Here is a 13,463-nt window from a genome sequence, read left to right on the forward strand (position 1 = left end):
GAGTGTGTGCCGCTGCCATGGCACCAGGAAAACACAGCACCGACGATAATGCAGACTCGGGACCGGGGCTGTGGGTGTGTGGGGCTGTGAGCTTGGGCAGAGCGCTGAACCATCCAGGCCTCTGCTTGCTGGCCCATAAAATGGGAGGACGGAGAGAACTGTCAGGCCACCAGCTCTGAGGCTTCCTCTCCCTTAATGCTCGATGACTTTGCTGGAGTCCACCTGGAGGGACCCAAAGAACCATGAACATGGGAGGTGGCATTTCAGCCAGGCCACGAAGGGTGAGCTGGCTTTTAGTAAACAGGGCATGGGCCCCTGTAAGTGAAAAATCCTATTTGCATAGGTCCTTGGGAGTGGAAGTCCCGGCCCGCTGGAAGAAAGACTGGAGGGGTAGACTAGGGACGCAGTGGAGGAGGGAGGGTCACGGGGCCTCGAATGCCCCCCTCGAATGAGGCTCATCCTTGGAAGGTGGTCTCACCCTTGAGGATGCTCCTCTTTAGCACCTTGCTCAAGCCAACTGTGCAAACGGTTTCTGGGGAACACAAACACGCTTGCGGAAACCCGCGCGCACCTCAGAGAGCACCCTTCTTCCCCACCTAACTTCTCTTCCTGGCAGTGACTAACTGCTTGACTAGATTTCTTTGTTAGTTGCTTATTTTTATTCTCCCCATGGACAGTAAGTTCTATGAGAACAGAGTCTGGGGGCACCCGGGGGGCTCAGTGGTTGAGTGTCAGCCTTCGGCTCAGGTCGTGAACCTGGAGACCCAGGATCGAGCCCCACATTGGGCTCCCTGCATGGAGCCTGCTTCTCCCTCTGCCTGTGTCTCTGCCTTTCTCTCTGTGTCTCTCATGAATCGATAAATAAAATCTTTAAAAAAAAAAAAAAAGAGCAGAGTCTGTGCCTGTTTGTTTTCTCTGCTATTCCCAGTGTCTGAACAACTGAAGACTGGTTCGCTGCGCTCCTACTGTGTACACGCAGCAGGTACGGACGCATCCTTAAGCATATGTGCATGCTGGCCTCCAACTCTGGGGCGGAAAAGAATTGGCTGGAAGAAGAGAGTAGGGGCCCTTGTGGGGCAGCAGGGTGACGGTGGGTTGGCAGGAGAGTGGGGAAGGATAAAGGGCAGCCGACCGCCCTGGAAATAGTGTGGGACTGTGGGCACCTCGGGGACCCAAAGGGAGGAGACACACCGAAGCTCCCAGGCGTGACCGTCCTCGCAGACCGGGCTCCCCGCCCACTGCCACACGAGGATGCCCGCCTCGCACTGCGCGGACTGGAAGCACGGGGCCTCCCAGAGGTGCGTCAGCAGCAAATCTCAGCTGCCCACCACCCTCACCGGCACCCGCCAGGCCAGCGCCGGATGGCAGAGACCCGCGCCGGGGCCAGAGACCCGGAGGGAAGCAAGGATTAGGTGGAGAAGGTGTAGAGGGGCACCGTGGCTGCCGACATCCGGGAAGCACACTGGACACCGGGAATCCCGCGGCACTGGTCGTTTATTGCAGGAGAAGCGGAGAAGTGGACATGACCCGAGGGGCGCCCCTGGCTGCAGAGGCCCAGGAAAGACGGGGGCAGAGGGGGTCACGCCTGGGGGTGTGTTCTCTCTGCCCCGGGGGGCCACGGAGGAGGTGATTGGCTTTCCCAGGTCGAGCGGGCGCCGCCACGGACCACGGGGCGGGGGATGGCGCGGGCAGGGTGGGGGCCCGGACGGGCTGGGGCGGGGGCGCAGCTGGGCTCTGCGGCTTTGCACGCACAGGGCCGCTGCGGCCTGCCCCGCGCTTCACCTCGAGGCCTTCCTGGCTGCGCAGCTGCCGCCTGAGCCCTTGGGCCCGGGATCCTTGAACTCGCTGCCGCAGCCGCCTTTGGTCTTGACGTCCACGGCCTGCAGGTTTGAAGCTGAAACTGCTCGAGGCGCCAAAGCCCACGCTGAAGCCGGCGCCTCCTGCCCCCGCGCCAGTGTTGCTGATGACAGCTGCGACGGTGGGAGAAGACAGGACGGGGCTGCGGGCCTCCCGGGGCATCGGGGCCCCTCCCTCGATCGCCCCCTCCCCGTGGGGACCGATTCCCTCCCGTGGGTACTTGCAGTGTGCTAAGAGGCTGCGGGCAGCATCCGGCCTTTCTCAGGTACTTGGCCACATGCACCTGACCCCTTGCCTGAGTCTGCATCCCTCCACCTGCGTCAGGCTTTGAGCCTCCACAAGCTCTCGGTGAACTTCCCCCGTGGGACAAAGGTCCTTGAGGGAGGCCCGGGCACTGCCCCCACGGAAGGCGCTTGGGCCTAGCCCTGCCTCTCCTGGGGCAGCGCCCCCCCCCGCCCCTTCTCTAGCTTTTCCATCTGCTTCCACCGTCAGGGCCTCAGGCCCCCCCACCCCACCGCACCCCAGGCCCCCTCACTGCAAGCGACCGCCTTTGTTTTGGCCCTGCCCCAAGAGAAACACAGCACGGCCAGTAAGCCTCATTCCTACAAGAGGCTTCTGGACCACACACCGTGGGGTTTCCTTCCACCTTCCTGTAGGCTGTGCTTTTGTATTTCACCATATTATTTTTCTCCATCACCGCTTCTCCCTGGGAACTAAAGCCGGCTCCCTCCCGGTGCCCCTGAGTCTCCCCTGAACCCTCTCTGGTGTCATGGCCTCGGAGGCTCAGACCGAGCGCAGACCCAGGCCCTGCAGGTACTTACAGATGCTCACGGAGCTGGGATGTTCACCAGACATCCTGGGGAGAGAGAGGAGGAACAGGTAAGCCCCCGTGAAGCAACGTCGCAGACGTGTGCCCCTGAGGACGTGCCCTGGGCACCGCACCCCAGCCTCCCCTCCTCCCACACCCCTGCTGGGAAGGCTCGCTTCTCCATCCACCCGAGTGGCCCTGGGTCATCTGCTGGGTGGGGTCCTCGTGTCCCTGCCGGCCTCTGCTATGCCAGTGGTCTCACGCAATTAAGAGGAACGAGCTCACCGGCTGGCCGGGCCCCAGGCTTTGCCAGAATGAGCTCCACTGGGCCGACTGGTCTCCTGGAAACCACCTTGCCCCTCCCCGCCAACACCATCAAGCACGCAACTCCCAGGGCCAGGGAGGCTCTGTTTTCCAGAAGCTGCTGAGGTTAATCTTTCCTCTCCCACCTCCTCCATGGGATTTACACAACTCAGTCCTTCCTGCCGTCTAACTTTGGTCTTTGCTGTTGCACCGTATCAAACCTATCCCCTCTAAGGCTTTACCCAGTAGGACCTGACAGGACCAGACCGTTTGCCTTCAGTCTTCCTGCTAAAGCACAGAGAGACAGAGAGAACGGCTCCAGATAGAGGAGACCTGCCCCTCCACCCCCGCCGCGCCCCCCACCTGCACTCCTCGCCCTCCAGCAGCTTGCGGTAGGTGGCGATCTCCATGTCCAGGGCCAGCTTCAGGCTCAGGAGCTCCTGGTACTCGCGCAGGAGCCGGGCCAGCTCCTCCTTGGCCTGGTGCAGGGCGGCCTCCAGCTCGTCCAGCTTGGCCCGGGCGTCCTTCAGGGCACAGTCGCCCCGCTGCTCGGCGTCGGCGATGGCCGTCTCCAGGTTGGCGCACTGAGGGGCAAATGCACGTTGAGTCCGAACGCAGTTCCGAGATCCTGCTCAGGTGACCTCCTCTTATTTGGTCCTGACTGAGAGTAGATACTTTGAGGTCCTCCTACTTTCTCCACCTTTGGACATCCCTAGAGGTGAACCCGTCCTTCTCCTCACTCCAGGCACAGTTCCCCTCTAGTCATGTACTGGTTGGTGCATGAAGGTGGTGGCCTTCCCCGCCTTGGGAGGGACAAGGAGGGCACCGAGAAGGTGAGCCTCCTGGGCACGTGGCCCCGGTCCTCTGCCTCCTGGTCGGCAACGCTGGCTGCAAGATTCTAATGCCACCCCCCCACCCCCCACCCCCGCCGCCGAGCAGTCTTGGGGCAACTGGCTTAATCCTGTCCCACAGTGTAGAGGTCGTCTTGGGAAATCCTTAAATCATAAACAAAACAAAAAGAGAGAGAGAGAGATAGAGACGGAGGGGGAACCAATAAAGCTCCTATTAATAAAATTTCTGTCCAGTAAACCTGCCGGGCCGAGTGTGGCCTCCAAAGTTCCACAGAGGATCATGCTACGGGGCAAGGCCCTCAAGAGGTACTTTTGTTCACAGCAGGTCTCACCAGCTCGGAGACACCTGCGGTCAGGTGGGAAGGCCACGTGCAGTACAAAGCCACCTCTGTGCCGCGCCCACAGGAAAGCTGCCGGGGGTTCTTGAGTCTTGTACTCGTGGGTGTGCTTTCCCATCACCTGGCCCAGGTGCTAGTGGGATCTGAATATCTGGCTTCTCCTTTCCATTGTGTCCCCTTCCCCTGGAGTCAAATCTGCTTCACCCCCCAAGGAGAGCAGCTGATCCTGAGACCAGAGAGAATTCTAGGCTGCTGTTAGCCGATGCCACCGCCTCTGCCGGGCAGGCCCCCAGTCATGCAAACACCCGTAGTGTTCTGGAGGAGTGGCTCACAGGTCAGCAGAGATGCCTAGGACCCAGCTGCCCGGCCTCTGCAGACCATGTCCTGTCCTCACGACAGTGGAGGTCGAATCGTTCGGGGGTGGAAATACACTCCGTGACCTGAGATCTATCAAACTGTCGTCTGCTCCTTTTCAGGGACTGAGGTCCTGCAGGGTGAGCTGGGGAGACTCCTGGGTCTTGTGAATGCGGCATGAGGGGAGAAGGCATGAAATCTGGGTGTCCCCGGATTAAACAATTATCACATGGATCCTGGGGTCATCAAATGCCAAAGGGTCTGCAGGTGAAACCATGGGCTTTTGGGTGGAAAGGCCAGAAGGCAGGAGAGCATCATGGCCGACAGGCCCCAAGGGGAGCTGTGATGGGGACCAAGCACCGAGAGTGGCCCCGCACACGCTGGCTCCCCAGGAAGGACAGCTTCCCTGACCTCCCTGGTGGCATCGTAATCACGAAGTCACTTTCGAGTAATAAACTCATCCAACGGTGAACACGCGGCATTCTATCAGATAAAATATCATATCAGGTCCTGAGGGCAGCCTCAAACACCTTGTGGTTTTCTTTCATTTATGCAGAACTTGATTAAATAAAAACTCCATGACTGCTTATTGGATGTGGCCTTTTCTCTTTCCACTGTCAGAAGCCTGGTGCCCGGAGGAGAGGATGTGTGAGTGTGTGTGTGTGTGTGTGTGTGTGTGTGGTGCAGGGCTGTAGGGCCAGAAGGCCACTGGACTTGCTGAGGAAGCGCAGAGCCTTCGTGCCAGGCTCCACAAACTCTGGGAAACTCACCAGTTTTCCTGCTTCAGAAACATGAGTTTGGCCCAAATAACGCACCCAGGGTCACAGGGTCACTCGGTGCCAGGCCACCCCACACAGCACAGCCACAGGGGAGGGCAAACACGGAGCGGAGCCCTGGGCCAAGCCTGGGTAGGAGGCTCTCTCTCCTCGACTCTCCTTCCTCCCACACGGATTCAGGACGGGAACCTCCGAACAGCAGCTTCTACCCACTGCATCGAGTCTCAACTCCACAGCCCGGCTTCGACGGTGCCCATACTCAGCCCGTCCTACTGGGGGGTGTCCTACTGACCGCCACCCCGCCCATCACGGAGCTTCTGCTCCCTGCACACACGCCACACAGTGTCCTCCTGGGACCCCCTTCCCCTCTCCTTCCTGCCCACCCCATCCCACCTCCTGCAGGGACCCCCACTGGGGTCTTCATTCCGCTCTGGCCATCGGGGACTCCAATGGCCCTCAGGGGACATGCTGCACAGTGGGTGGGGTACTTCATCCTTCTATGTGGGTTCAGGCCATTCTCTCCTCACGGATTATCAATGCGCTAAGGATGGACCATGTCCCGTCCTTGTTCCGTATTTAGCCTCATACATTTGGTGCTCAGTAAACCCTGCTAGCCGACTCATTTCATGGAACCCACCTGCTTCTTCACATTCCCTATCTCGGAGCGGATCCTCTGGATTAGGCGGTTGAGCTCTGAGATCTCGGCCTTGGTGAGTTTGAGGTCATCCCCGTGCCGGCCCGCTGTGACCTGCAGCTCTTGGATCTGTGGTTGGGGGACGAGAGAAGAGGAGCATAGATCAGTTGGGAATTCATTCACCTCTTACGGGTGTCGAACATGGGGCGGGGGAGGGGGCCATCTGCCCTTCTCGCTGCCTGAGCAGCAAAGACACAGGGAGGAGAGAGGGAGGGGAGGGAGGATGCGCACTGCCCTTTCCTTCTGGACGGGAAAGCCCTGACCCAGTTCAGAAAGACCCTCAGGCCCACAAATGTGAAAGCCTTGATGGAGTTCGAATTTCCTGTCCTCATTTTGACAGAGTGGGAAACACGAAGAAAAGCCAAGATCGATGCATTGATTATCCACGGAAACAGTGTCCGCGTCTTCCCAGGGTTGTGGCTAGCGTGGCCTCTGCTATCAGCACGGGCTACCGCGGGGCGAGGGCTAAGCCCATATATGCCCCCAACACATGCCAAGACTGTGGTTGACCTCCCTGGACCAGAAGGAGGCATTTCCACAAGGCCCAACTCCAAGACAAAGGAGGTCTTAACCCAGCCCGACACACACACAAGCACACGCACACACGCACGAGGAGAGAATGGCAGGGGCAGCCACTGGGCCTCGGCACACCCGGCACACGGCCCACCTTGGTCTGGTACAGCGCCTCGGCCTCGGCCTTGCTCTTCAGGGCGATCTCCTCATACTGGGCGCGGACCTCGTCGATGATGCTGTCCAGGTCCAGGTCCCGGTTGTTGTCCATGGACAGGATGACGGACATATCGCTGATGTGGGACTGCATCTGAGCGATCTCCTGGAGGACAGTTAGGGACGTGGAGCCAGTCAGGGATCTCTGCGAGGGGAGCACGTCTTCCCTCCCTGGCAGACGCCCCGCAGCCCTTCCTGGGTGTTTGAATTCCGCCTTCAGCAAAGCCTAGGTGCGCCTGTCATGCCGGGGGGCGGTGATGGCACTGGGCTGGGACTGTCCTCTCCGTCATGCACCAGGACTGCTCCCACCCCTGCCACGCTCGCAGCAGCTGCCACCCTGCAGCCGGAGAGTCAAGCCTGAGCTCCCCAGGCGGCACGCAGAGCCCTCCGGGAGCTGCCAACAACCTTTCCTTCTGCAGCCCCCACATGTGACACGACTAAGGCCACTCGTCCTGCTGCCTCAGGAGGAGATCTACTAAGATCTTCCTCCTCCTTCCCCAGGGACCTTCCCTGGCAGCCCAAGCACAACTCACGACACCCCTCTCTGCTCTCCCAGGGCTCATCCATAGGCCGTTTCCCTGCCCGACATGGCCTCCTGGGGGACAGAAACCATTCCCCTTCTATTAGGGCCTCCTCAAAGCCCACCTTATTCGCTCAGCAAACGTCAGCTGCACTGAGCTGCCAACCTTTGGTCTGTATGTCCACACAGGCCGAGGGCCAGAAGCCTCTCGCGAGAGGAGCAGACCACACAGGAGAGCTCAGTGAAATCCTTACCCCTTCGTAGAGGCACTTGAAGAACTTGATCTCATCTGTCAGGGAGTCCACCTTGGCCTGGAGCTCCACCTTGTTCATGTAGGCGGCGTCCACGTCCTGGGGGACACGGAGAAGAGCCCGCTGCCTTCTCCCGCCTGCCCGCCCACCCTGCCACAAGGAGCCTCGGGTTCCCTACTCTCCCCACTGCCCCCGCCCCGTGCCTCACAGAGGTGGCAGGTTGCTGACACCTGCTGACACCGTAACCTGCTGGCAGGTTGCAAACCATGCGCTGTGCAGGGCAGTGGCCACACCAGCAGTGTGGTGAATGTCCGGGTTCTAAGCAGGCAGATTCCGGGAACGGCCTGCATCCCAGGCAAGGGGACTGAGACAGAAAAGCTAGGAAATTAGAGCCCAGTCAACCCTGCCCAAGGGACTGAGTGACCCACGGGATCCCCCTCCTCAGCCTACCGCCCTCACTGAGTCACGGACTCAGAGAGCCCCCTGCTCCCCGTCTTACCTTCTTGAGCACCACGAACTCATTCTCAGCAGCTGTGCGTCTGTTGATCTCCACCTCATACCTATGTCGGCAAAAGAAAGGAGGTGGGATAATTATCCACTGGGATAATTCAGTTGTGCAAATGCTCACTGAGGAGTCAGTGCACTTCCGGGCCAAGAGCTGCATGGCCGTGGCCTACCAGCTGGGGTTCATGTGCCCCCGGGGCACGCACAAAAGGAGGCTTGCCAGGAACATGTTCAAAGGAATCCATGCGCAGCCCCTGGGTTCACACGTAACCTACCCTACAAGGCACCTGCCCGGGGTGCACCTGTGATGCGTCCTCCATCTCTCCTCCCTTTCACGACTACCCCTCCCTTGTGACAGCAGAAAGACACACGTTAGTACGGTGCCAACCCCACGTTAGTACGTGCGTTAGCCCAGGGCGCACAACCTCCCAGGCACTAAACAAATGCTATCCCCACCTTCCAGTTTTATGTTATACTCATTTTTTATAGCTATTTCTGTCCTGGGTGAAGCTAGGTCTTAGAAATAGGATGTTTGGGAAAGGGCTGGGACGTTCCTCATGCAGATACATTGTAGACTGGGGAGACGGGAGTACCGATCGCTTACAGATCTCACTGTTCTTCTACCCTTGACCATCGTCAAAGACTGTATTACAGGAAATTAAATAGAGCCCTGGGGAGAAATAATTAGTGCTGGCAGGTGGCTGCTTTCCATTTCCTTTAACGTGAGCTATGCTTTTCAGCTTCTTCCTCCTTCCTGAAGCATGCCACTGGCTGCCAAGGGGGAAAAAGCCTTGTCGGACGACGGGACGGGGTCGCGAAGTGGGTTATTTTAAAAATGCGACTGGAACATTTTCTGAGACTGTCGGATTTTGTTGGTTACACTTAGACCACACCGAAAACAGCTGATGATTTATCTCAGATTCCAGTATGTTATTTAAAAGATAACTGAACATATCTTTGTATTAAATTCTGTTATGATAGGCTTGTTTCTGTTATAATTTATTATCATCTCCTATTATCTAAGAAACTATTCCATTTTTATTCCTCCTATCAACAAATAAGAGCATTTGCTAGCTGTAGACTAGTTTTTAGCCTACCTTTCTATTTCATAAAAGACGCAGAAGAAGCTTGGTCATGATAGCTATCAAATTATTGACATTCATTGGTCATGATTTTTCATTATTTACCTCTAGAGACCAAACACCAGAGCATACACAAACATATACATTTATAAAGAAAAACAACGCATTTTATAGTACTATTGGCCTTATAATAGTACTTTTAAATAGTACTTTATAAAAAAAAGCATGATTTACAACATATATTATGATGCACAATTAAAAGTCAAGCTGTAACAAAGTGCATGTTGATTTTTTTTTTTTTGCCTTAGGACACAATTTATTAATTATCTCAAATCTACATCACGTTAATCTTGAATGCTTCCAAAAACCTATTGTACATGATGGCTTTCATTTACCGCTAGGTGGGTTTTATAAGAGCTCCCAATTCATTTCCTGATTCCATTTCATCCCACAGCAACCCTACCAAGTAGATTCCATCATTATTATCTCTCAATTTTATAAGTGAGGCAAAGACTTTTCCAAGATCACAGAGCTAGTTAATAGTAAGGCTAGGATCCCAATCACCTCAGAGAAGCAATGCCTTAGATTTGTCTAGCACTTTGGTTCTTTTAAGAGACGTTAATACATTACGATCAGCATTACCCTCTCAACAGCTCCTTTGGTGGCAAGGCAGGGGTCAGTATCTGAATTTTATAAATATTAAAATTGAAGTCCACAGAGGGTCAAGAGGCTCACCCATGGTCAACTCAACTGAGTGGTACTTCCAGAACACCTGGCCTTCCCACTTTGAAAAGCCCAGAGGAAGCATGGCCTTTGGAGGCCGCTGACCTGGACATCTGGGCTCTGCCTGGAAATCCCCTCTTTTTTTTCCCAGATTTCTGCTCAAATCCCCACTGGGCTGCAATTTCCACCTTAATTCCACTCAATCTCAATTCACACTGTATTCATTTCTACTTCTTGGAGGCTCTCTGAAAGTGATCTTTAAGCCTATCTCCACAATCTGGGTGCTTTAGGAGGTCAGAGACCATGCCATCTTCTCCCTCAGGACTCCATGGACTCAGGGCAAAGTTCCATTTGGGGATATTTCAGAATAGAGATGGACAGACGGATTGAACATGGAGCAAGAGAAATGGCTCAGCTCTGTCTCCATCCCCATGAATTGTGGAAGAAGTCCTCTTTCCCTAGAAATCCTGGCACCTGGAAGCAAACTTCCAAAAATATCAGATCACACTGGGCTGGGGTGTGTCACACTCTCCTCACTGGCCTAAACTTGGGAGAAATTATTTCTGGTTCCAAATAGATTTTCAATCATTCTCTTTAATGGTGGGATTCAGCAGCACAGATATGCCTCCACATGAAAGACGTTTTTAAAAATTCTATTTTCTTAGCTTTAGGATTTGTTCTGGGATTTTTTTAAATAATAAATTTATTTTTTATTGGTGTTCAATTTACCAACATACAGAATAACACCCAATACTCATCCCGTCAAGTGCCCCTCTCAGTGCCCGTCACCCATTCACCCTCACCCCCCACCCTCCTCCCCTTCCATCACCCCTAGTTCGTTTCCCAGAGTTCTGGGATTGAAGTGATGGCTCACGTCCTAGGTACTCCCATGGAAAACCTCACGCAGCAGGAGCTACAAAGCCATTTGGGTTGTCCATCTGGTTTTGAGACAACTCTCTTGGCCCCGTTTCTCCATTTCCAATGTTAAAAGTTGGGCATTTCCTAGACAATTCAGGGCACCACTCTGGATAGATCTTTTCTCTTCCTAAGTCCCAACCCACCTGGATCTCCCTGCTTCTCCCATGGGAAAGGAAATAGCAAATGTTATCAGCAAAGGATCGAAGAAGGCAAAAATGGAGCTCCAAATCAACCTCATCTGTAATCAAGACCCTCCAGGGCCAGATTCTCTGCCTGTCCACTCACCTCTTCTTATAGTCCTCCACCAAATCCTGCATGCTCCTCAGTTCCGAGTCCAGCCGCACCCTGTCGCCCGTCTGTGTCTCCAGCTGCTTCCGCAGGTTGCTGATGTAGCCCTCATAAATAGGCTCCAGGTTCTTCCTGCAGTTGTTCAGATCCAGCTGCTGTAGCAGGTTCCACTTGGTCTCCAGCACCTGGTTCTGCTGCTCCAGGAACCGCACCTGGGACCCAAAGGTGGTCATAGCCCAGAATCCCCATGCCATTGCCTCTCAACAGTGGAGAGAAGGCCCCAGAAATCAGACACAGTCATCCTACGGTGGGAGGCAGGAAAGAGCGAGACTCATCAAAGAATGGACTCAGCCAGAGGGATGTGCCCATCTGGGTCTCTGAGGTAAGAAATAAGATTCAGTCTAAAAGAAATCAAGGAAGTTGGCTCAAGCAATGCTGTAACTGCCACCAGGAGTTACCAGGTGATGGAGGCAGCTCCTTTTGCCATAAATACTGGTGTTTTCAGAGTGAAGGGAGATGGGAAGAAAGGGAAAAACAGTGATGGGTGAACGGCACTGGAAAGTCACTCGGCTGGTTGACACATTCTCTCTTATGTGCAACCTAAATTGCTCTTGGTTGGTTGGGCTCCTTGGTTTTCATTTCAAAGTGGGTCATCACATCTTTACAAGGGTCCTTCATACTTGACTAAAGGTCTCACACGTTTGGACTCACGAGCTTCAAGTCTCTGCTATTCGCTAGCCTTCCTCGTCTTCCCTATCTCTAGCTTGAGGGAGAGAAGGGGACGTGAGGGGAAGAACAGACTCTGAACAGGAAAATGAGCCCTGTCCCCTGGGGTAGCAGCTCTGTTTCTTCCACTCCTGCCCCCTCCCCTCCAACCACCCCACTTCCTCCTCCCGGCACAGTGGGAGGGACACAGTCTGCTGCTGCGTGTTTCTTAGCCTCCCTCTGTGCTGGTTTCTTCATCTGCAAGGCAGATTGGGAGCAGACTCATGGGTCCCCATATACGAGAACTCCTCGGGACAGCAGCCGGCAGTCATGTCAGCTACTGTCCGGATTATGTCCCCTGTGACTCATGGCCCAGCCCTCTGCCCCGGCTTGGAGACGGAGGCCTATTCCTTCCGTCCTCTCCATTCTTTGGGTCAGTGCCTCTGAGTCACCAGAGGCATCCTCCCTTTTAATTCCTACCTGTCCTCCGCCCCACAGATGTACATTAAATGCACACATGGGAACTCGACAGGCCCTGCTTCTCAATCTTCTCCCCTCAGCTCCACCCTTCAATTTGCTGGTGCATCTTTCTCATCCCCTCTAGAGACCCTCCCTGGCTTATATCCCCATCCCACTTCCTACTTTTGAGGTCCCTCCCCTTCACCACCCATCATGTCCTGGGACACTCCCTGGCCGGTGTCCCTTTGGTGCTCGTCTCTTGGATACGTGTCCCCATCTCCTTGTGTGATACTGAGAGCTCTCAGAGGGCCAATCCACATGTCTCCGGCCTCCGGCGCACCCCTTCCCATCCCAGGGTCTTATCCCCAAAGGAAAACTGAAGCTTCTGTTGATCATGGGGGTGGGGGAGTGGGGAGCACGGTTCCAAGCCCTTTGCAGACATCCCATTCATCCTCCCATCCTCATGTGGGGTGCGAGCCGCTGTTGGGTCCATTTACAGATGAGCAAAGGGCGGCTCAGAAGGGATAACTAGCTCCCCCGAGTTTCCCGGCAGCTGTCGGGGGCAGAGCGAGTACCCCTGTGCACACCAGTCCCCGGGGGCCAAACAGATGCGGGAGGACCCACCTTGTCGATGAAGGAGGCAAACTTGTTGTTCAGGGCCTTGATCTGCTCCCGCTCCTGGGCGCGCACCTTCTGGATCTCGGGGTCCAGCTCCACGTTGAGGGGGGCCAGGAGGCTCCTATTGACGGTGACCTGAGGGATGCCGCCGGGCGGGCACACAGACGGGCACACGGGCCCCAACCCAGCGCTGCCGAACACGGTGCCCACGAAGCCACCCAGCCGGCCACCCCCCGAGCCCGAGCAGTGGCCCAGTGTGGACGCGCCCCTCCGGCCGGCCACGGGGGCCAGGGCCAGGCGCCGGCCGCCCCCCGGGCTCAGGAGGCTCCTGCTGCCAAAGGCGGCCGTGCCTTTGGCGCCGGCCCAGAGGGACACGGAGCTGGCGCTGCCCCTGCCCGCGAGGACGGCCGAGCAGCCGCTGAAGGCCGGGCGCTCACCCGCGGGCCGGAGGTGCAGCGGGCGGCTCATGCTGCGGGCGGGCGGGGCTGAGCGAGGCCGGGGTGCAGGCCGGGGTGCAGGCCCTGCTGGCCCACCTCGCTCCCCCAGTCCCTTAAATAGCCCGCTGCAAGCAGCCTAATTTGTAGGTCGGGGCCACCTATTAGCTACGTGGGGCCTCTGGGGTTCTCCGTTGAGGAAATTACCACCCCTCCCCTGAGATTTCTGTCTCTCCCACCTCGAACTCCTCACG

At 56.2% G+C, this 13,463-nt stretch overlaps 1 protein-coding gene across 1 annotated transcript; it reads right to left on the reverse strand.

Moving 5' to 3' along the window:
• Positions 1-1,674: 1,674 nt before the first annotated feature.
• Positions 1,675-13,243, reverse strand: KRT72 (keratin 72). The gene is given in 10 exon segments (XM_038577739.1): positions 1,675-1,880; positions 1,882-1,970; positions 2,679-2,713; positions 3,332-3,552; positions 5,925-6,050; positions 6,649-6,813; positions 7,482-7,577; positions 7,978-8,038; positions 10,991-11,205; positions 12,782-13,243. Coding segments are annotated over 10 exon segments (1,572 nt in total). The 3' UTR covers positions 1,675-1,778.
• Between the last annotated feature and the right edge of the window lie 220 nt (positions 13,244-13,463).

This window comes from Canis lupus, chromosome 27 (genome assembly GCF_011100685.1).
Source record: "Canis lupus familiaris isolate Mischka breed German Shepherd chromosome 27, alternate assembly UU_Cfam_GSD_1.0, whole genome shotgun sequence".
NCBI classification, from domain to species: Eukaryota; Metazoa; Chordata; class Mammalia; order Carnivora; family Canidae; genus Canis; species Canis lupus.